The 24355-nt window shown below is 41.3% G+C and overlaps 1 protein-coding gene across 3 annotated transcripts in view; it reads right to left on the reverse strand.

Moving 5' to 3' along the window:
- Positions 1-5633: 5633 nt before the first annotated feature.
- Positions 5634-24355, reverse strand: part of VAPB (VAMP associated protein B and C) — a 33314-nt gene continuing 14592 nt past the window's right edge. Inside the window, exons 2-7 of one of the 3 annotated variants that reach the window (XM_041478394.1) lie at positions 22708-22860; positions 15224-15327; positions 12950-13030; positions 11826-11879; positions 11527-11565; positions 5634-9474 (exon numbers count right to left, since the gene is read on the reverse strand). In XM_041478394.1, coding sequence (XP_041334328.1) covers positions 9316-9474; positions 11527-11565; positions 11826-11879; positions 12950-13030; positions 15224-15327; positions 22708-22860 — 590 coding nt within the window. In that variant the 3' untranslated portion in view covers positions 5634-9315. Of the gene's footprint in view, positions 9475-11526; positions 11566-11593; positions 11771-11825; positions 11880-12949; positions 13031-15223; positions 15328-22707; positions 22861-24355 lie in introns of all 3 variants that reach the window. The other 2 variants (XM_041478395.1, XM_041478393.1) reach the window with 2 other exon arrangements.

Raw genomic sequence — 24355 nt, forward strand, 5'->3', positions numbered from 1 at the left:
ATGTTGTCAGCATGTTCACATGTTCCAGGCATGACCCAATATTAGTCATGCACATAAACAGTTCTACTTGAAGGAGATACACAAAAGGGCCAGGCTTGGCTGCCTTGCCTTGGGTTCCCTCCCTAATCCTTGGAGACTTCAGCAGGCAAATCTTATTTCCAATCTTGTTGGTTGTGCTTAGTTCCCTGCTGCTGCATGGAGATCCATGGGCAACTGAAGTGATCCCAGAGGAGGTGGTGTCTCCTTGGGGATGTTCCCACTGGGATATGTGAATGGCAAGTCCTGGGCAGCTCAGCTGCACCTCCTGTAAGCCACCCACTGGCAGAACTTTTCCATCAGGAGTTTCCCATCACTGTGCTCACCACAGCCCAGGGAAAGGCTCCTGTGGCTCCCATCAGCACAGGTACCTGTTCTGCAGGACACAGATGCCCATGGCAGAACAGGGAACAGCCTTGTGCTGCCTTTGGAGTGTGTGTGGAAGAGGGACAAGGCAATTCCTGCCCTATGTTTACCCCCATGAATCAGAGTTGTGTGCAGATACTTTTTTTCATTTACATGGCACCAAAATGGGTTAAACTTAACAAGTGTCCAGGTCCTGCACGGTGTAAAAGCTCTTACAAGGCCAGAGATCCCTTCCAGGTGGGGATGGGATCAAGGTGATGTGAAACACCATCACACACACACCTATGCAATGTCAGCAGCCAGCCCTTGGAAGGCTCTGCCCTGCAGCAGCTCAGGCACCACTGCTCCAGCAGCACCAGTGCTCTGCTGGCTGAACTGCCCTGTGAAACCTCATCAGGAGCCTCCTTGTCCTCTTCCTCCCTCTAAGGACACCTCTGAGAGGAAAAAAAAAACCCACAGAAGAGCTATTTGCATAAATATCATAAATTTTATTGTTCTGTTCACAGTTTTTGAAGACACATTCCTAAATTACACAGTTATTCTCTCTTAAGAATTTGTGCCTTTTTCCAATTTGAATTTGCCTGGCTTTGACTGCCAGTTGGTGATTCTTGTGTTGCTTTTTAAGATCAGAGAGCTGCAGTGTGCAGTATTTTCTGCCTGTGAAGGTACTAGTGCACTGTAATCAAGACAGTCTCAATTCTGGTAGAAAAACTCAGCCAACTGAGTTTTCTCTCACCCTCTCTAAGGCATTTTCACACTCCACCAGTAATTTTTGAATCATATTTTTTGCATCCATTCCAATTACTCAGCTTCTCTTGTAGAATGTAAATATCCAAATTGCATCCAAAATTCCCAACTCTCCCAGCTGAGACATACAGAAGGATAATCACTTACAGCTAACAGTAATTAAAAACAAGAACACATTCGTATTCATTAGGTTTTTACCCTGGGACTGCACTGGGAGTGTGCATGGAGCTGTTGTTCATTCTGGTCCTGGCTGTGGATATTTCTGCAATGTTTTATCAGAAGTGATTTTGTGCCTGTGTTCCTCAGTGATCTGGAACCACAGAACCTGCCAGGTCCCTGCAGAACCCTCAGAGAACCTGCCAGGTCCCTGCAGAACCCTCAGAGAACCTGCCAGGTCCCCGCAGAACCCTCAGAGAACCTGCCAGGTCCCTGCAGAACCCTCAGAGAACCTGCCAGGTCCCTGCAGAACCCTTCTCTGGGCATCCCCACTTCATGGTGGCTCTCTGAACTGCAGCAGGGTGTGATTGCCAGGGACCACGCAGCTCTGCAGGGCCCTGACAGACCCAGCTCGCTCTGATCCCAAAGAGAACAGGAACCCAAAAGACGGAATGAGAGGACTTACACCAAGCTCCATCAGGAACATCCATCTCCTTTTCCATCCCTTTCCAGGGTGTCCCACTGTCCTGAGCCACTGACCACCCCCAGCAGCAGCTCAGACACTGCCCCAGGCTCCTCCTTTGCAAACACTGATCAAGGTTTTTGGGCCTCCTGAATTAAAAACTGTTAATTTTTAATCCCGAGCATTGCTAAGGAATGACATCACCTTTCCAGTTCTCTTACATCATCCCTAGGTTTTATCTCCTGCATCTATTTTTTAACAGTTCTTATCCTATTGCAGATTCCCTCTGAACTTCAGCTCCTCATCACCCTCTCCAAGCACTCCAACCCACATTTTTCTTTTCCTTTGGGTTGTGCTTTCCTGATTTTCTACATTTCCTAACTCCCATTTTGAATTGATTGCTGTCTGCTTTCCTTTTTCTTATTTGTTTTGTATTACTTTCCATGTAATTTTTCCCCTCATTTCATCACTGAAGTAGGATGGGCAGTTAGCCAATGTTGTCCCCCTTCTCAATTGCAAAATTATTGGTTTTTTTGGCCATTTAATACCTTTCACTTAGAAAACTGTCAATTCTACTTCAGTTTTTCATCTAATTTCCTCCCCACTCCCAGATCTGATATGAAATTTGCTCAGCTATGCCCTTTTGAAGCACCAATTAAATTTATTAGCAGCTCACACGGCTGTTTGCTGAGCTCCACTGCAATCAGGATCCCAACCTCATTTCTGACATTCATTTATCTTTATCTGGCATAAACAAGACAAACTAAACAATTTCACTCTTCATGTCTAACACTGCTGCAGAAAAACAGGTCTAGGATACAGACCAGGAGCTTTAATCTTGACTACTGGATTCCATTCTACCACAAAACAAATAAATACATTTTTACTGTCCCTGTGAAGAAAACCCAAGCCAGTGTGTGCTCGAAGTTGATGGTAACAGGCACATGTGTCTTAGTAAACTCTTCCACATTCACTTCTCTTAGAATAATTTTTTTAAAGATTAATTATATTTTTAACCACTCCAAAAAGCAAAAATAAATTAATTTCCCAAGTCTCAAACAATTTTCTGGCTTCCTGCACTGAGACTGAGCCTTCAGTACTTTCTTTAATATCACAATCTCCTCAGACAAGCTGCCTTTCCAATTTTCTGCTTCTTTAGCAGGTGCAGAAGTTTAAAGTGTGAGCCAAGTCTGCCAGACAAACAGACCTGGGTCTGACACACAGCTCAATTAACAGTGACTTATTTTTCCAATTAACCACCTTCATGCTTCCCTGTTTAAAATACCTTAGAATGCATTTTTGCATTCTAGATTTCCCAGATAAAATGAAATAAAAAAAACTGAAGCACTTTTGGATACGTTAACAGCATTGTGCTACTGCTTTGTTTGAGAAACAATCCACGAGGAACAGAAAAGTCTGTCCCACACTATAAATAAATCCACTGCACTGGAACAGCAGGAGGGAGCTGCAGACAGAAAGGAGACGGGTGACAAGGCTTGTTGATCCAAACTCCCAGAGAGTGAAGAGAAAACAAAGAGGAAGCAGGAGGTGAGTGGCTGCGTGGGGTGGGGAAGGGCACCAGGAGCAGTCAGGTCTCTGTGACAGGGAAGGGCACCCAGGAGCAGTCAGGTCTCCAAGGCAGGGAAGGACACCAGGAGCAGTCAGGTCTCCAAGGCAGGGAAGGGCACCAGGAGCAGTCAGGTCTCCATGGCAGGGAAGGGCACCAGGAGCAGTCAGGTCTCCGTGCCAGGACAGCCCTGCCAGGCTGCCTGGGGGTCCCTGGGCCAGGGGCTGGGACAGGCAGGGAAGAGCAAGCCTGGAAGGGTGATGGGAAGAGAGAGACCCAGATGGAAACAGGCAGCAGGGAAGAAAAGCCATTAAAGATGCTTGGCTGAACATGGGTTTCTCTGCCAAGGAGCAGGGAAGGAACAAGGATGACTTGGCCTGGACCAAAGCACCCGGGGAGGGAATGGAGTGAGATTTGACAGCTCAGGCAGAACAGAGCAGGAGGCAGATTGGGCAGCAGAGCCTCCAGCCCCCACAGCAACACTCCTTTGGGCTCAGCACTGAGGCAGAGATTCCTGGCTCCAATCACACTTGTGTGTGGCCTCCCAGTGAAATGTGGAAACAGAAATTGCTGCTTCAGCTCTGAGTTCCTCCCCGCCAGGAGCTCAGGTCAAGAACGGGGATCCACACACAGAACACAAAGAATTCCCCCAGCACACACATGGGTTACACCCAACACCACAGTGCCACATTGGAAGTTCAACTTTTAAAAACCTATTTATATGTAACTTAAGAGAAATTAGGGTTCCCCAAGTCCAGGCACACAAAGCTGGGCAGTTTTGGACAATTTCTGAGCAGTGCCAGCTCAGTTTTTGATCACGGAAATGATCAGACACTGCAATGTGCTCCCCAAACTCACAGAGCACAAACCTGGTTCTGCCATTTCCTACCTCCTGAGTGCTTGACTTTGTACAGCCTTAACAACAGTCTTTTAAAAGTAGCTCTCTGTGGGTAATTGTGTGTGGGACATTTGCCAAACTAAACATGAGGGAGTTCAAGAGGCTTTTCTAATCTTGTGAGTTTATCCACTAAAGAAAAAGATTTGATTAAAAAAATGAAGTACAGCTAAACTGGGAACAATACTTTACTACGGGCTGTTCTTCATAGGCACTTCAGAATCTTGAAAAAAAAACCCCACGAAATTAGGAACTTATTAAATCAGAATGAAATGTACCAATGCAGAAACATAAACAGAAACGCCAGATGTATAATGTCAACTTGTAATACACAGCTTCAATTATTTCTTCTTAATTCATTTGTTTTCTTAGCTTCTTTTGTTTTGCTCTCTGGAAAAGGCCATTTTCTAATGACAGATCACAGCAGGAAAGATCCAAAGTTCAAGTTTACTCCAAGGAAAAGCAGCCTCATTTCTGTGCTCACAGCCCCACGTCCCTTTTGTACTTTTCACTCTCTCAGAGACTTCAGGACAAACTCAGGCCTGGACTGGGAGGCAAAGAGATCTATGTGGAAGATCAGTAAAGGTTTTAAAGTTTTACTCCTCAAGTACAAATGTGAAATTAGTTCTTGAACAGGAGCTGAAGCCACAGGAAATGGCAGAGTGAGTGACAGGCACACAGTCACTCACAAGCGTGCAGGTGCGTGCTCACTGCAGTACCACGTGCAAGATTCCTAGCTGGCTCTCACTTGTGTAATTTGAAAAATAATCTTCATTCATCCAGTAAAAAACCCCAACCCATTAATCAACCAACTTTTATAGTTAAGCAGATTTGAGCAGTGGAAACACAATTACTTTGTTCTATGAAGCTGATCTTCTCAAACTCCCGAGCACATAAACTGAATTTCACTCACCACCTGTCACTTCTCAACTTGCTCACTCGAGGACTTGGGATGCTTCCCCATTCCCAAACCATGGCACAGTGGCTCCAGGCTCTGTGCAGCACTAGTGCAGCACCAGTGCAGCTGTGACCCAGCCACAACAAACAGGAGCCTCAGAGTGTTATTTTACAGGGGCTTGAATTTCAAACAGAGGGATTTTTGGTGGTGCTTTTTTTCCTCACTTACTTTATACAGAAAACAGAACTCAGGATGTGGAATTTCAGGACATCACACAGGGCAAGAGAAGTACAGTTTCAAATTAAGAGCACTACAGTGAAGCCACTACTGTGCCTGAAAATTAATGACATTCCACCGAAGAGACAGAAGTGCCATTTTCTGAAGAAAAGGGATGACAGTTTTCTTCCACTGGGCAATGCAACATCAAGTATGACAAGACATAAATGATCCATTCCTTGTGCACCCCACGATGCAAAATCGCTGACAAGAATTGCAAGTTCACATGTGCAGCAGATACAAACCCTTCAGAGTTTATTGATGAAAAGAAATTCTAGTGAATTGCAAAGTGAAGTTTCAACTTTATCCCACTAACAGCATTTCAGGAGGAAAAAGTAACACCACCATTGAGCTTTACAATCCTGTATTTTTAGAAAATGACATTATGGTACATCAATCCCCCTCAACATAACAACATGACATGATCTTGCTCTCCAGCCCCCAGGCTACTCCCCAGTAACCTGAGGTGCTCCTGGCTTGCAGATGCATCTGTTCCAGCTGTGCACTCCCAGCTGACAACTGCCAATGCACAGCAATAGTTATGATCATCCATGCACGGAGTATTTGCTTTAAGATGTGGAGAACAACATAAAAATAGAAGAAACCATTTTCCATTCGTTTCCCAGCACTAGGCTTCAAGATATTTCAGGGATCTGTTTATCCCAAATTCGCCCAAAGAGTGCACCAAGCAGCCTCTACTGGGTGTTACAAAAATCAACAATAAATGTGCAAGTGGTCATCTTAAAGTAACAGCAAGGACAATAATTAGATTAGTAATAACTTGATTTCTACTACCATGAATCAATCACAGGTTTCTAATAACTGATGTTGCGTGAGGACCCCAGACAATTATCTTATTTAGAAACTCTACATTTTGTGCACAACTTCCTAAGATATACAATGTCCTTCAGAATAATTCACTTTCTGTGAATACTTCATGAGAACATTTGCTCTTGTGTTGCCATGAAAGGAACAACTTACAAAAAGAGCCAGGTGGCTTAGGAATATCCATCCAATCTATATTTGCACTCTATCTACAAACTGGCCTTTTAGGAACCTTGGAAGAAAAAAAATCCTTAAGATTTCTCTCTACTGCCTATGAAAGAAGGGTTTGGTCAAACAGGGACTGAGAATTCCCCTGATCAGTGACTTTATTTCAAGCTCAGCAAAGCAAAGCATTACCCAGACAATTCAGGGCTACTGTGTTCAGGCTCTTGTGAAAAATGGTGAGGGAAAACCTCAGGATTTTGTTAAATTCCAAAACACAAGCAGTTAATTTGATTGTTAGGACTGATGGTGTGGGTCAGCCCAGCTGCAGGTTACAGATGCTACCAACACTGAAATCCTCTCCTGGTCTCCTGGCTCAGTGTCTGAAGGGTCTGGAAAAGCATGAGGAGGTTTTCTGGGACCTCTTTATGATCCTGGAGTGCAAACCCCAGGAACAACGTTGCCCATGAAGGATCTCCAGTTCCAGGCTGGCACAGACCACCAAGAAGTCACTGCTGAGCACTGGGGGAGCACAGAGCTGCTGCTGGCTTTGCCCAGCAAAGGCAGCTGTGGTAGCTTGCACTGGGTGTAAAACCTGCCTGGAACTTTACTCCAGATATCCCCACAGGAGACCAGTTTAAACCTTCAATTCTCTCCCTTTATCCTGCAGAAAGTGATTTATTTTTTCTAAACCAACCTTTTTTAGGCTATTTTAGAGCAGAACAATGGACTCTCAAAAAAACCTTTTTTTTTTTTCAAAGTGAATCAGAAATTCTGATAAGAGAACAAGATATTTACAGCCTCTTAAAAAAAATCTACTTCATATCTCAGTCTCCCTTCAGCAAAGGTTTTCTCAAATATATTCTTCAAAGCCATGAAAATTAATTTTGCAGTATCACTCACAACCTTGTCTTTCTGAAAAGAATGCTTCATTAGAAAGTTTTCTTCAGCTTCTACTGCCCAGGCAGTATCTTCTTTATAAATTCTGCCCAATTTGTCCCACAAACTCCCTGCTTTGTCCTTTCCAGCTCATCTCCCACCTGCCCTGCCCCTTGCAGCCAGGCTGCAGTGGCTCTGTCCCTTCCCTCTGAGCAGACAAGGCACCAGCACTTTAAAATGCTAAAAATACACCTCTCCTTTCTATTGAACCTCCTAGAAATACTTCCAGACTCCTGTTCATAAGCTGAACACACCAATCACAAGGTTTTTTTCCCAGCTATTTTTCTTATTAAGCCTTACATAAAATTTCACTTATTTGCACTTGCAGAGGAGGAAGCCCTTGAGACACAAGTGGGACAAACATAAAGGTCAAGGAGTGCAGCAGACAGGCTGCAGCCCCCACAGCTCTCACAGAATCCCAGCAATAGGGAAGGAATGACAGAAGTCATCTGTAAAAGACTCAGCTTCATCTTATAACATGCTACAACAAATTTTGCCACTGAATGTTTTTGGGTCTACCATTTGAGAATAGATGTGAATTTACCTGCTCAAAAACTGTTTAATTTACTGAACCCATCCTGTTAAAACACACTGAGTTTGTTTATACACATTGTGGTAAAAGGAAGCTTTGAAACAAAATCTCCTTATTCTAAAGGTGCTGTCAAGTGTCTGAACTCCTGCACCCAACTAACCTGGAAAGTGGGATGTTACCTGGTACCTCAGCATGGTGACTCTGAACAACTTTTGTGTGTCAGGCTCACGATGGGATGGTTTGCTTTGATATTAAAATTAGTCTGGAAAAAAAAGAAATTCACCCTGAAATCAGACTGCAAGTTTCCTTATGCCATGAACAAAGCTGACAAGAAAACACTGTTTCCTCCCCACCTCTAAAACTGTGAGAACAGGACAAAAGTAACAAAGGAAACATTAATTTGGGGGCTTTATTTAATTTTTCTTTTCTTTCTTTTTTTCTTTTCTTTTTTAAGATGCTACATAGTCAAACAAGATTGGTCTTTTTACGGCATAGGACTAGTTTACTACTGATATTTTTGTTTCTCCCCTAAATAGACTTATTTACATACAAAAACAGTTTCTGACCACTGTTTCCCCAATGCTCAGATGATCAAAACTCCCAACAATGGTGTAAGTGCCCAAAACACCAGGAGGCAGAAGAATCTTGCACCACTACAGCAGCAAATTTTTAGTTCTTGTCACTGGCTTTGAACAGGTGCCTTTTCATACCACAAAGAATTAGTCAATTTCGTGATAATAAGGAAACATGAGATGAAATACATTAAATAAGTCAAATATGCATTAAACATCTCTGAATAACATTTTAATTCAACTAAATGAACCAACAGCAATGTAGCTTGGTCCCTTGGTGAGAACAAGGCATTGACCTTTATTCTGAACGAGCCCCTCGGTGCTGCCACAGACAAATCTTTGCAGCTTCTCACTACTCATTTAAGTGCCAAGAAATTGGTAACTTGCACAGAGTTGAAGACACTGACAGAAACTGTTAAATTCATGAGCAGAATGGTGGATTAACGTATTTTACAGAAGTTATCAACACCTCCTGCCTAACCCAGCTCCAAACATCCCTAGGGCCAGCTCCAGCAGTGGAGGAAGAGGTTTTTCTAGTTTTCCTTTTTTTTTTCTTTTTTTTTTTTAAAAAGAGGTAATCCAGCAACATGTACCAGGGTCTAAGAATGTTTAAAATGACATATACAATATTCCATTGTAGTGTTAAATCAGGATTTTCTCCCCCCTTCATCATTGAAGCATATTCTCTTTCATTCATTCCCTCACCGTACATTTTGAACTTTCTAGATTATGTTACATAGTATTTGTGCAGGGGTAATTTAAAGGCAAGACCTGTGAGATGTCATACATTAATTTTTTTTTTTAAACATTGTTATGAATAAATTTAATCCAATGATATGGCAGAACCATCAAACCAATTTACAATTTCCAGCATGCTGCCTCTACAAGGCTATTTTTCCTATAATTACACCAAAGACAAAGAACAAAACCACCAAAGCAAGTAGTCTGGAGCTGAGCCCTTCGTCCTTGACAGCAGCTGCAGAAGGAGATATTGGGTTGTTTGTCTGGGGTACCTTCCTCATCCGCAGTCCATCTTCTTCCTAAAGGAAGAGATATTGATTATTCCTACAAAAAAAAAGCTTTAAATATTCACCCTTCTCGTATTTATTTAGGTGGGTGTTACAGAACAGGTGAAAGCGAATTTACAGCTAAGTTAGAGCTCTGTGTCCTGGATAATCCTGAGAGGGAAGGGCAGTGAGGCAGGAGGGGAAAGCCACAAGCTCTTGGAAGTTTTGTCCTGCTAAGGGAGTGGGGAAGCACTGAGGAACCTGCAGGAACTCCTGTCCAAAGCCTAGAGATGGCTCCACAACTTCAGAAAAATGATGGAGGAATGCCATGAAGATGCTTTTCTTGCTCTGTAACAAGAAAGGTGCTGCTGGGGAAATTGTTTCTCAGTATAACTAAGATGAAGTTGCATGTTTTTCACAAGCCAAGGCAATTACACTCCTCATTCCCCATGTCAGATCTTCCAGCCCTAGAAGGGAAATCAGTTTTCTCATCATATTAATGCTGACATTTTGGACATGAACCTAATGGCAATAATTAGGATATTTTCTTGATAGGAATTTGGCAGCTCACCTGATTTAAAGATGAGACAACAGATAAAACAAAGTAACACCAGCAGATATTCCCATTTCGGGTGGGAATGATGCTCCCCTCAGCTCTCCCTGAGCTGCTGTGCAGCACAGCTGTGTGTTAGCACACTCCAGTCACACACACACACTCAGAGCATTTCAGGAGAGGGGAAATGAGTCTTTTGTGACTTAATTTGTGTCCAGCTGAAGCAACAGTGTTAGGCTTTTTAATGTGGCACAGTATTATAGTGCAAAAGGACAAGGTACCAAAGCAAAAGTCTCCAGTCTCTACTTAAAAAAATACTCAAGAAATAGAATTGTAATGAAAGTTACTGCAGTCGTCAAAATTGTCACATAAGTGAAGTTCAAAGGGCTTGGGGTATGTCAGTGTTTCTCACTTTTGAATTTAAAGGGGCACCTACATGATCTGAAGGTGAACTTATTTTTCTATTAATTAATTTATTTACTAACTGAAAGCCACAGGTTACCCAGTACCTCACTACTGCTCTAATTCTGAATGAGCTCAACTGACTTTCATAAACAATAAAATGCTGGTTTACATACAACACACTTTATATATAAACAACAAATTTTCATTTAAAATATTGTAATTTCCTTCTGACAGTGACTCCAGCCTGACACTGACAGCACCTGGTACCAGGCAGTGATTTAGCATTGCTTTCTGATGTTTTACAGGTGTTTTTAACACTCCACAAAGGGACAAAGATCTCACCTATCTGGGACGTTACTGTAAGACATCAGCTCAATTCTAGATAGCTCCTGTAGAGTGAAGACCAATTTGCAAAAAAAAATTAAATAAAATAATATAGAACTTAAGAGTATTGAGTTGCTGGCAAAACAAGAACACAAGGAGAAGTTAGGGCCACATCTGTTATGTACACATATTATTTCTGTGCAACACAAAACTGTTTTCAAGAATTCCTTCATGCATCAGCCAGCCAAGCAGCATCAGAGCTGAGAGAACAGAGCCCTTTTCACTGGGCTGCAAGAGTCACAGCATCCACACCTTCCTTGGTGCTGATATCTATGGAAGCAGACACTTACAGCAAGTCAAGCTACTGTAAAAAGAATTTTTCAGCAGCGTGATAAAGGCTTCTCAATGACTGGATTTCCCAGCCATGTGCTGGATATGACAGGAAGCCCATTTCCCATTCATCTGTCTTAATTTGGCCATTTCAGCAGCACATTACAGGTGCAATTACTGAAACACTCAGTATTTGCACAACACTGCCCTCAAGCTCCCATGGTTTGGGAGAAGGGGCCAAGTCCAACACTGAATGCTTAATTCAGACTGAGAAATTAGGTGGGAAAAGAAAAAAGAGGGGGAATTCACTCCTCTGGGTTGCTACCCAATCTCCTTCTGTGACTGCATGACTTGTGCCTCCTTTCAAAGGAACCATTGATTTCAGCACCTTCTTGCAGTTTACAGAGAAACCTGAATTATCTTTTACTTTACACACAGTAGTAAAATATTGTGCTAAGCTCAGGTAACCAAACCTTTAAGATGGAAGCTTCTTTTTCAGGAAAGGGGTAAATCTGAAAAGAAAACAACAGCAATCTTTACCTTAAACTGTTTATTCTCCTCCCGTAACCTCTGAACTTCTACTTGAAGCCTCTTATAGTCTTCCATTACTTTCTTAACTTCAGTGTCATCCAAAGAAGAACTTATTGATTTAGACATTACAGAGGAATCTGTCTTTGTTGCAGTTGTGGATACAATTTTATTTATTTCTATGTCATGCTGTTAAAAAAGGATAGAGTGATTTTTGGTTAGTTATTAACACCACACCACACACCTGATACATAGGAGGAGAATCAGGTAAAATTGTCTGTGCACACCTGACACGTGCCTGTAGCAAAAGAAATAAACAACATTTTGCTTTCTGTAACTTTACTGCTATCCCAGAAAACATCAGACCAACAGCAGTAAGTGAACAGAGAATGACCTTGACTTGTCAGACCCTGCATGTACAGAAATGTCCCTAAACCAGGGCCACAACTAATGGTGTCCTCCCCCTTCCCTCCCCAGGCCCAGCACAAGCAGCCACTGCAGGACCAGGACAGTGTGCAGCTCCCTCCCCACCCCTGGCTGTCCCCTCTCCTATTTCTGTGTTTTTGTGGGGATGCAGGAATTTGCAATCCAAGCTGGGAAACAAAATTCAGATCTCCCAACCCTGCTCCCTCTCCTGCCTTTGGATCTCCTCCATGCTCTGTACTTTAGAAAGGGTCTCTCATAAAATCAAAGCTCTCCCCAGCCAATTACATAATCCTAATTACAGACTTGTTCAGTGCAAGGTGAAACAACTGTGCTTTTAGTACCTGCACACTAGGAAGCACTTTTCAGTTTATTCAATCCATTATCAGTTTTATACTGGACAATACATATTTGCATTACAAATTAACATGTCCATTACCCTAACAAGAAAGTATCCTACAATATTATACCAGATAATTTCAATATAATTCCTAACTGCATTTGTGTCATCCTCACCAGTTTTGTATCAATTTACCTGACAAAACCAGAGCTATATTAAGGAAGTGTTGGACAGGCAAATTTATATTGCTGATGATTATAATTGTTTCAGTATAAACTCTGAGCTTCACAACCAGCAATCAGCACCTTTAATTTCTTCTTAAGTATTCTTTATCCTGTGACCTTTCAGTAAATGATAACAGATCAACTCAAAAATTGCTTTGTGCTACTGTTGCACTTGTGAAGTTCAAACTGGCTGTTAGTTACACCAAGGATTACCATGATTTTAAATAGTTTACATTGTGATTTTAAAGAGTGATGCCATCCAGGCAGTGAAACAGAGGATTCTGTCTTGTGCTTATACAGCTGTCTGTAGAAACATGCCATTTTACAGGATTTACTGTGGTATTAAGTTAAATCACTCAATATGCATCTGAAAATACTCACAGGCTTATCATTCTCTGCTGGTAGCTCAAACACACACCTAAGTTTCGAATCCATGAGTTCTTCCGGTTTTGCTTCTTTCCACTGGAATAAGTAAATATTAATTCCACATTAAACATATTAGTACAATCAGGCAGATTGGAAATGCAGTGCATTATGTAAACAAATCACATTATTTCACTCAGAAAGAACCCACAGGTGTTTATCACACTACCATTAACCACGCACAGGATGAAAAATGAGATCAAAACCAAAACTGAGTGGTATCATAAAGACAGACCAGATACTATGAAGCAAATCATTCTAAATAGTCTGAAACTTCCACAGGTAATTTATGAGAGAACTGGGAGCTGTATCAGAGTAATTAGCAGAGATGGAGGGAGTAATGAGCCTGCTTAAAAAAAGAAGGAAAAAAAAAGTAAAAGGAGGGGTGAATTCAACGGGAGGGAAAGATAACAAGCCCCCAAATAAATCACAGTGAGTTCTCAAGTCTCTGGCCAATGGAGTTCCTATTCAAACTTTTCAAACTTCACATGAGCTTTTCTTCCTGACTGGAATGAATGCAGGACTGTTCTTCCCCCTCCTTGTTTTCCACATCCTTATTTGTCAGCATCAATGTCTGAACAGCACCAGCTGTGCTACACACAGAGGGGTAACTTCCCCTCACACCTTCTCTCCCCTTCAGCTGGGGAGTCTGCCATAAACAAGATTCCTTGCAACCTTTCTAATAGGGATCAGCAGTAACAAATCTTTGCTCAGTATCAGCTGTAACCCTGAAGTGGAAAGATTTATTCTCAGTGATAATAAACAGCAAGGAGTGCCCACACTTCTATCCTGGAGCTCTCACGTGCTCCTCTTCACTTTGACCATCCTCCTGGTAGCTTGGTATTCCTCAGCATATCTCAAGTAGGTGACAAATTATGGCTAAGCCCATGCAACCTGGAGTAGTATTTAACTCATCCTAAACAGCTGAATCGTAGTTCAGCTCTTCTGGGGCTGAAGTCAGATCTATTTCCAGCTCCTTGGCTGCCTGTGAAGTGTTGAAAGCTTTATAGTACTCCCATAACTGGTCTCACCTGTTCATCCAGAATAGGAAGAGATCTGGAGAGTGGTAACAAACTGAGAACTGATCAAAGTGTTACAGGAAAGGGAATTTTATCAGTCTGGAGAGCTCTGGAAAACTGAAAGGCCCATCTAGGTACTAATAAACGTTCTTTGCCAGCAGAATAACATTTGTCATGGTATAAAGTAACTCATAAAAATTAAAGAGCTCAAAAGAAAGGCAGACTGACTTATCTTTCTGGTGATGCAGACATTTTATTACTATTGCTGTTTCTCCCACTGGATCTTATTTTGAGCCCATTAAACAAATACAGTTCCATAAATCAGTTTCAGAAGGGAAATTATTAACCTGCAGAGTGCCCCAGCTTTAAGAAGCTATTCAGAAGAAGACACATATTGCAAAGACCACTGTAGAGTATTTTTGGGCTGGCTTTTTTGTTTTTAAGCCACACACTTTTACAGTAATGGTCTTTGTCCTTTTTACATTGTGTGCTCAATAGCCACTGAATGTTCTCTCAAGCTAACAAAAGCTGGGCTGCAGAGAGCTTCCTTGTGCCTTCTTCTGGGGGCAAATCTTGCTGATAAAGGAAACCCAGCAGTTGACATGATGGTTTACTCCTCTGCAGGTTGTCTTACAGTAGCCTGACATCTTATTTTTATGTCTTTTGTTCTTCTCTGCTCCAGCACCTACATATTTCTACTGCTCTCATTTGTAATCCACAGGACAGAATCCATGAGAGCCTTTCATTTACAAAGCCACAGTAGACATAGGTAGGGATAAAGAAAATACAATACTTGTAAATCATCCTGTTGCATCTTGCAAAAGGAGCTGCTCAAGAGAAGACTGAGAGTAGATGCATAAAAATGATGCCACAGACTCAGAATACATTCTGTATATCCTTAGAATATATGGTTCAAGCTGGCCTTTCTAAAGAAGGATATATTGCAAAAAACTACAACTACTTGTTTCATGGCTTGGTGTGCCATTACTGACAGCAGCTTCCTAAAGAAGCAGCCACAGACAACAACTCTCAGAGCAAGATTCCTGAGGCTCAAAATAACAGTAACTCCTTGCCATGCAGAGATGGAAATCTGGAAAAGCTTTCAAGGACCATTCCAGCATGGTTTGACAACATCTCTTAAACAACACAGTCAAAGGACTTACAAAATTCTACAGTTAGAAAGAAATCCATTTTAATTAATTTCAATACTTACTACTGCTTCCATATCTGAAGTATCAGCTGGAGCAAACATAGACTGAACCATAAACTTGTGTTTACTTTTCTCATTAGGGTCATAGTCAAAAGGCTGTAGCATCACTGGAAGAAAAAAACCCAGAACACATTGCATTAACACTGCTCTGCTGCAGAGTCATGCACTGATGAGACAGTTACCAGATTTCACAAAAACAAACATTAAAATGGTTTCAAGTTGTCTGTTTTTAAGACCAAAGCAGCAACTGAGATCAGGAACCTCACTTCAAACTGGAATTTTGAAAGGAGGCAAGAGAAACAGATTTCCTCAGTCTGTCTAGACTTTGGTCTGAGAATTCTGGAAATGCTGATCACTCTACAACATTCAGTACACAGCTATGGCAAGATAACAATAGTAATTTATAGGAAAGAGGATCATTTACATATCTTCTGGGACAGAGGGAAAAATTTTCCAAGACAGCATCTTTTTGTCTTGCTCCATCCTTGGGGCAGAAGTAAGAAGCATTTTGATGAGCTGTAGACACAATATTGCTGATGGTGCCCAAGAAAACCTACAGAGGCAAAGTCAAACATTGTAAACCTTGAGGTTCAAGCCTTGGGATGGAAATTTCCTCTACAAAGTTTAAGAGTCTCATGGCATTTGATTTATCAAGTACACGTATTTTGCCTCCACAAATAAGTCACTGAAAGTTTGTTACCAATTTACAGATGGAAGTTTATAGTAAAATGTGATGCAAACTTTGCCTATGAAGGGTATGCAAGGAATTTCTCTTCACTCAAAAAATAAAAAGCATTCCAAAATTTACTTATGCAGAAAATTACTCTGTTTAGGGGGCAGAGAGGAAGGAACAGCAGGTTTAGGGAATATGTGTGCTTTAATTTAATTTTTTGAGCAATACTGGGAATTTCCATGTCTTTGCTTTTGAGTTAAAGCAACCTGAAGAGGAACAGTTGGGAATTCCATTTACACAGAATAATCTTTAATCATAATGGTCACTTGGAACCCCCACATTTGCAAATGACACCTGGATATTCAGCTATTGGGGCATTAAAAAACATGAGCTTGGCTTCACCATGAGACAGAACATGTGGAAATAAGCAACACAGTTTACACAAACATGTTATTAGACACTGCAAAAAGCCACCACCCTCTCAAAGCTTGCAAATACTGCCATTACTGCCAACAGAAAAATGGTGTAAGGTTTAAAAATTCACATTTTATGACCTGTCTTCCTTCAGCCCCTCAATTCAATCACTAAGAAGAGAAGCAGGTCAAGAATCAGGAGCATTTTCAAGCACTGGTGCTATTGACATTATGTGCCCAAATTCACACGCACTAATTGCAGGGGTTTGTCGTATAAAAGCAATATCCAAAGATCCCATTTGTTACAAATGAAGGCAAGTCAAACCAATTTGCTCCCTTAATGAGCAGGGTATGTTATGGCTGAGCCATCTTTACTGTGCACACAATCTGTGGCCATCAACAGCCACATGCCTTCTAAAGCCCAGAGAGAAGGCAAGCAATAAATTGTCTCAGATGAGGTGCTTTAAAAATTATTATACATTTTAAACTCACCTTGCAGTAGTTGGATATTATTCCAAAAAAAGTTTGCAAATGAACTGGCTTTAAAGGTTTACCTTTAAAACTATTTTGCAAACAGGAGTGACTGCACTGGGAAAGCACAACTATTTCAACACTGAACACAGCACTGAAAAGCAGCAGCATCGTTTTTTCTCCTCTGTAGCAAACACTTAAAGAATTTCAATGTGTAAGATCCAACTGGATAGCCAGAACTATTCAGCATTTATGGAACTTCTATGATTGTGGCTTTTGCAGCTCACTTTGCTGAGTGCAACTATCAGCTCATTTGAAAATCCTCATTTCCCAAGGGACAGTGCTGAATCCATCCTGGAATGCCAAATGATCACTGCCCCCAGCTCCATTCACTGAACCACAAGAGCCAGAGAGGGCTTGACAGCACAGACGTTGTTAGCACTTGTATTTTTAGATCAATACATGAAAGCCACATTGACACAAATTATTCAGCAAATGTCTTGTAAGCCAGATGGGAAGCTCAAAAATATGTACTTTTTTCAAGAGGAAACCAAACCATTTTAATATTTATCCACATACTATTGGGGTTTCTGTGAAAGATTAGTTCCATAAAATTGCCCTAATTGCTGGAGAAATTGCTAGTGGGAATGTGGCTCCTTTGTTCTGAATGGAAATCACAAACCTTATGCAAAAATTATGTGAGAAGTATGTTCCTACAGAATGCCTTATCACATCAGAGGTCCCATCTGGTCAGAAGCTTCAGCTTTTATCAGTAATCAGAGTTTTAAGAAACAAAATTATTAATGTGATCTTCAAGTTTACAGTCAGCAGCATCCATCAGGCAGAGATATATCTCAACCCCTCCCAAGCTGCTCACCCCAGAGCTCGAGCACCAGCCCTGCTTCACCACAAGCAAAAACTGCAGAGTCACTGAGAGATCAATGGCCATGGGTTTTCCCACACATTCCTGCAATATCCCCAGCATTTTATGCTCAGTAGAGAGCTAAGGAGAGGCACTGACCACCCAATGTGCTCCTTCTCTTCCACAGAACAGTTTAATAGCAAAGTTAGTTACAAAGTTAGTTACAATGACAGAAGCCCTAAACTCCTCTGGTTTTCCTAGAATAAACCAGCTTTTTCAAGGAACAGATGAAATCTGAAGCAGGGAACACCTTTAACACCTGCTGGGTTATAGCTGTCCTTTCCAAGAGCAGAAGGAACAGAAAAGTCTCCCAGCTCAGATAGTCAGCAACCTTCCTCTAGTTTCCATCTAAATTTATTAATGGCCTGTTTACTTGGTCCTGGACCAACACTGCCCTAATACTGAAATACCAGAGAAGGGGAAGAGTCATTTACTTCTGGGCCCTCCAAGCCATCAATCACAGTACCTCCTGGCCTACTGGTAAACTTAAGCCAGACTTGGTGGGTTCTCTCTAGGCCAGGCTCCCCATTCATCCTCTGCACCTGTTTTGGTTTGAGCTCCTCTGATTACACATGCAGGAAACTGTACTAGTGCCATGAATCACAGCATTTATGCCCTCTCACCTCTTCCCTTACCCAGATGTATGATGCTACATCTGCCTTACAGGACAACATTATGTCTTATTATTATTATTATGCCTATTATGTGCTCACCCCAATCAGGCCCTTTTATTCAACAAGCCTGCAATTGTAGCCAAAGTATTTTATTCTCCAAATATGTGATTTTGCAGTTTTTCTAATGAAACTCATTCCATTTCTCTTACTGTAGCCTTCAAGAACACCTAATTCTGCTGTATATCTTCAATCTCCCAACTTTACAACATCATCAGAGTTTTTAGTGTACTCTTTGTTCCAGAATTGCTTGTAAAAGCATTAAACAAGATTAGGACCAAGAATCACTCTCAAGAAACATCACTGGTAGCTCCCTGCTCTCACATTTCCATCCACATCACTGTTCATTCTTAAGCAGCTCATTCAACAGACTGTCAATTTATTTGTTCTTTTCTACCTTTATCAATCATTTTCCCAAATGGAACTGCATTGAATTCTTCATGGTCTGGATGGATCAAATCTACCACACTTATGTCATATAAAATACCCCAACCAGAAACAGGGGCAAGGCTCAAGATCCTTGTGGAATTCCATCAGCTCTGGCAGAGGTGAGCAAAGGACACTCACATCTACAGAAATGTGCAGAATCCATTGCATCATCCCACCTTTGTTTTATATTTACATAAATAAACATAAAATTTCTGTAAATATTTCAATAATATTAAGAAGTGTTGACTTTGCGAAGATCAAGATAGAATTTTAAAGCAGGCAGGCAAGAACAACCCAAAACTTGGTAGTTTCTGCTTGGGAGATCTGTGGGAACAGGGCAGAGGAGTGACACTGCCAAGGAAAGTTTGGGAATGCAGCGGTGGATGGGACACAGTCAGCACCTGAGGGAATGGGACAGACCCACTGTGACTGCAGAGAACAGGGCTGCTGCTCCATTCCTGCATTTCCAAAGTCAGGAAAGCTCAGAAAAGACTAAAAATCCTTCCCGGATATTCTACAGCAGCCCGAGGATAACTCAGCTCCTCCTCCCTTAGGAGGCTGCTCAGACTGCTCTCTTCAGTGGGACACTGCACAGATGGTACCATCTGCAATTCCTCTCTCCTCCTTACACATCTACTGCAGACTCACCAGCATCTGCTGGTGTTCCTTCACTTTTCCTTTGTAATCCATTCATGGCTTTTATTTAGGTTTCAAAGCCACAAAATCAGCTATCTTTGCTGAAATCAGAGGTGCTTAGCAGCAGTGGGATGTGTGCAAACACTCCTTCCCCAAGCACTGCAGCCCCAGTGCAATGGAATCAGATGACAGCGCTCACACACGCTTCCCGACAGTTACATAAACTCAGCTGTTAAAATTACATGCCATTACATAACAGGTGAAAACACGGGCTCCAAACCTGACATCCCAGCAGGCAGCACATGCTGACAGGGCCTCAAATGCTGGTATTTAGCAAAAGCTGTGATATGGCATAAGAAGGCAGCATTTGAGACTCCACTAGATTAAAGTGAGCTTTATTTTCCTAGCATTTTGTAAGTCTTTAAATGAGCCATCATATTAATGTGAAATGAAGTGCAACTGCTGCCTCTTAGAGCAAAATATCTTCTCATACACTTACAGCAAAATAGTACAGACACAGTTTCACAGGAGTATAACAAAGGCAGCTGGTTACTACAGAGCAAGAAGGAAGAGGCTGTCCCAAATTCAGCTCCAGGCAATGACATTCTCTGAGACTAACAAATGCTGAGGCACTGATTTTTGGAGACAAGGTGCAGCACCAATGCAGTGCTATCAGTGGCTGTGGTAAAGCCAGTCAGCAATTGTGAAGGGAGCAGATTGCATATAGTAAACACAACCCAATTAGCTGAAGTGTCCAGAAGTTACTGTATTAACTATATTTTACATAATTTCTCATCAGTAGTATTTTCACTAGGTTTGAAGGAATTCAAGTCCCATTTATTCAAGTCCTATTTTTATGCCCTGTGCAAGACTTGAATTAAATAACTGAAAAGGTAACTGATTTAGAGGCAAAGAAACAAATTCTATTTATTTTTCACTTCATTAACTCCAAAATCAGTCTTTTGTTCTCAAGCAGTATTACTCCAAAGTAAAGGTTAAATACATCTTCCCCCTTTTCTGTGAATCTGAAAACAATTGTATTTTGCAAGTTAATAACAGTTCCCTCTTTGATCCCTCCCATCCAAAGGATCCCATCTGCTGATCAAAACCAAAGACAATGCCATCCTCAAGTCCAAAATCAGGTCCCATGCATGGTTTGAAGGAGCTTAATCTATTACCTAAGGAACAATGAGAGTGTGCTACTTGCATTTTAAAATATAATGTCAATGAAAGGACTGGCAATTTAAGATTGTTATTTATTACTACTGTTAAAATCAGCATGGAAATATTAGAACAGACATGTGAGCTTGTGATTAAATACATCACAGCCATTTTCCACACTAACCAAACCATAAATCACTACAAATAAGGTTATCAGAAAAGGGAAATTCTTAAAGCAGTGTAAGCAAGAGCAAAGCACAGCTCAGGGTTAGCGCAGCAGTCTCATAAGGGGATACTCATAAGATCCACACTCTACCTGGTGTGCCACTGGGAAGGCTCAGGCTGGAAAAGCAAGCCTGGTAGCATCACAAGAGATGGCTCCTAACACCTGCCTGCACTGTATTTGCTCAAGGTGGAGCTAAGGGGCACTTGTGAGCAAAACTCAACACTGAGAGCAAGACAACATTTCAAAAAGCCTGGTAAGAGCCTGCAAAGGAAGCAGGCTTTTAATTTTCAAAGTTCATCTACAAGATGAAAAGCATCCACATCTTTATAGCACGAAGATAATTTGTAGCTAGAAACCATGCTAATTTTCATTATCATTTCATTGATTTCAGTGCATTTGATATGCTTGCCTGCAGCTAGTATAGATGACAGACAGCTTTACTTGGGAATTGTTCCGAGTTTTAAAAATCTCCATTTCTCTCCAGAGAGCTTTTTCATTTACATATTAGTCATTTCAGAGCTCACTGGGAATGTGCTGGCCCCCTCCTGGAGCAGAAGTGCTTTGCCTGCCCCACCTGGAGCTCCCACCACTCCCTGGTTACCTCCTCACTGACATTCCCCTGGGATTAACTGCAAGGGAGGTACAATCCTGCAGCCCTTTGCACACTCATTTTGACACCACAGAAATCCCTAAGACAACAGATCAATGAGTGTGCAAATATGGGCATGTATAAGAAGACTCACAGGATTAGAGATGCTTAAATTTACAGTGGAAAGTGATTTTGGGATCAATTTTTATTTTGTTGCAGCAAGTTCTCTCCAAAGGTGAGGTGTTTAAATATTTTACATTTTATTAAATAAGAAACTGAACTCAATTTTTACATGTTGATTTTTTTCAAGTAAAAAGCAGTGGTTTTGGCATCTCAAAATTTTATCCCAGGCTAAAAGAGGCTGGTAGGAGCAAACTGTATAACCTCTCAATAGTATTGCTTATATGCCAATATTAATTTTTTTTTAGGAATAGCAAATCAAATCTGAATATGCATGTTTAGAGGAATAATTTTCTTAACTAAAGTCTGACATCATTCATCTAATATGCCACAACTACATCCTTTGATAGAATTCTTTATTAAGAACATGGATCAGAGAAGTTATTGAAGAGAATATATTATCAGCAAGTTAATAATACACAGATACTGTTTGTGAGAATACTCAGCTCTTTATGCTTTCAAAGTAAGCCACTCCTTTGCTTTTCCATTACCAAACTTAGGCAAGTCAAGAGCTACTGACTCATTAGAAAAAATCATTAACTTTTCCTATGCAACAGCAAAGATTTAGTCATTTGACATTTTTAACACCAAAGGATACTGACTCTTCAAGGCACACAAAACAAGCATGGTTTGAAAGTAAATGGTTTCATTGTTGGTTAAATCCAAGGCAGTTTAGCATTAGCCCTCACTGGTCTAAACCAGTGCTACAGTCCACCCAGTTTTATTCTTCCCTCAATGTGCTCATCCAAGCACTTGTTTGACCCCGTGGTGAGCTGGTTCAGGAAGTTAAGCTGGCAAAAAACTAACTGTACAAAAATAATCCCACAGGGAGGGCAGGGCTGCAGCAGGACTGGTTTGGATAGCTGGCTGAGGCTGTTAATGAACCATATCAATCATTTATGTATTTCCGCCTTTTTCCTCTCCAAAACAAGAAGAACAAACCTGTTCCTGTTAGACCAAGAGTAAGGGAAGTAAGGATACATGAAATGGCTGCTTCACCATGAAAACACCACCTCTTGGATTCACCAAAATATTTTCAGGCTGCAAGGCATTCCAAGAAATAACTGATCATAAGAAGCTATTTTCAATCAGCAAAGAACTGCTTGAATGGCTTACCAGAAACATTAATTGATGTTCCTGCATCGATAATTCCACTGTTGGGCCTTACACAGTATCTACGTGGTGCTGTGGTCTTAACTTTGAAGCACACATTTCTGTCCGTGGGGTTGCCGAGCTTCAGGTTTGTAGTGACCACATCTGTGAAAGGACCTGAGGAGGAGAGCAAAAGCAGGCTTGAAATCACACAGAAAGCGCTTTTCAAGCAGAGGCTAAGCAGGCTCTAAATCTCTGTTCACAAATCTTATAAAGTAATTAGATGTTCAATTTCCATCTGCAGCATGTACAGATAATTGTGCACGCAAAGCTGAGGCTGCATCCAGGCCCCAGCCCAAGAACTCATCATTAACAGCAAAACAAAAGGGGGAAATCATTCACACATTGTGCCAACACCACAACATGGCATTCAAAGGATGCCAAATTCCCTGCTGTGTCACAGTTGCTCCATTCTAGGCACAGAAGCCCAGGCTAGCAGAGATACCACATATACCCATGCTGTAGATGATAAGCAGTGAGTACAGTACAGTTTGTTAACCAAGGAATGGGAACCAAGGACTACCACAGATCCATCTGCACATGAAGCTGGACCTCCAGAGAACCAGGATTCCACCAGGTATTCAGGAATGCCACATCAAAAACAGCAAGACAAGCAAGCAGGGTGCATCTCCTTTTGCCTACCAAGTTTTTTTATTTTTTTTATAAACTGTCTTGGCAACTAGAAATTATAAACCAGAAGAAATAATGTAGCCTACCTCACCCAGGACAGGAAATAACCATGTGGAAATAGGAAAATTTTTAGACACTGAGCGCACTGGCAAAGATTTCCATATTAGCAAAGCCAAAATCAAACCATTGTCAAGTTCTGCAAAACCAAGTGCAGGCAAATCCTTTTCTCTCAGGCTCCCTACCTAATTGAAACTCCCAAATCCCTCAGGCAGAAGAAAGGCTGATTTCCTACAAGACACTGATAAATCAGACAGGTAGCACACAACCACAGTGCTTCACAGACGGTAAAGAAGCAAAATTAAAAGAAATATAACCACACTTTGATCAACTGTCTTCTCCATAGAAGTGATTAATTTGATGCCTGAATAAAATACCTTCATTTGTCCTCAGGAGTAAAAGCAAATCAGTAAAAAAGCACCCAACTTTTCCTTGCAGAAATGGCAACCCTAAAATTGAAAAAGGGTGAATGATGATGATAAAAAAATTAAAAATGCAGGCAGCATTCCACCACCCTCCTCTCCCACATGGATGCCTTGATGCAATTTAAGTTTGCTTCTTATTCTACACAAATTTGACTCCTAAGACAATATTTAATCCAGCTGTAACAGTACTACAGTCCTGCAACCTCTATCCTAGATCCAATTTGTTTAAAGTAATTAGAAGGGAAAAAGCCTCATAACAATCACACACATAATAACCCTAACCAGACAACAAGGCAGCACCACTTCTGTCTGCACCCTGAGCAAACCAGCTCTGCAATGCAACAGGAGCCAAAAAATCTGAAGGAATAAAATTTTTGGATCCCATGGCAAAGGTTTCACCAGGCACAGGTCACTGAGATGTGAAAGAGAATGAAACACAGCTGTAAAGTTTTCTCTGTATTCTGCACGCACGGAGAGACTTTAGGCTAATGGAAAATAAC

The sequence above is a fragment of the Pyrgilauda ruficollis genome, unplaced genomic scaffold, assembly GCF_017590135.1.
Source record: "Pyrgilauda ruficollis isolate IOZ18807 unplaced genomic scaffold, ASM1759013v1 scaffold45, whole genome shotgun sequence".
Classification (NCBI taxonomy): Eukaryota; Metazoa; Chordata; class Aves; order Passeriformes; family Passeridae; genus Pyrgilauda; species Pyrgilauda ruficollis.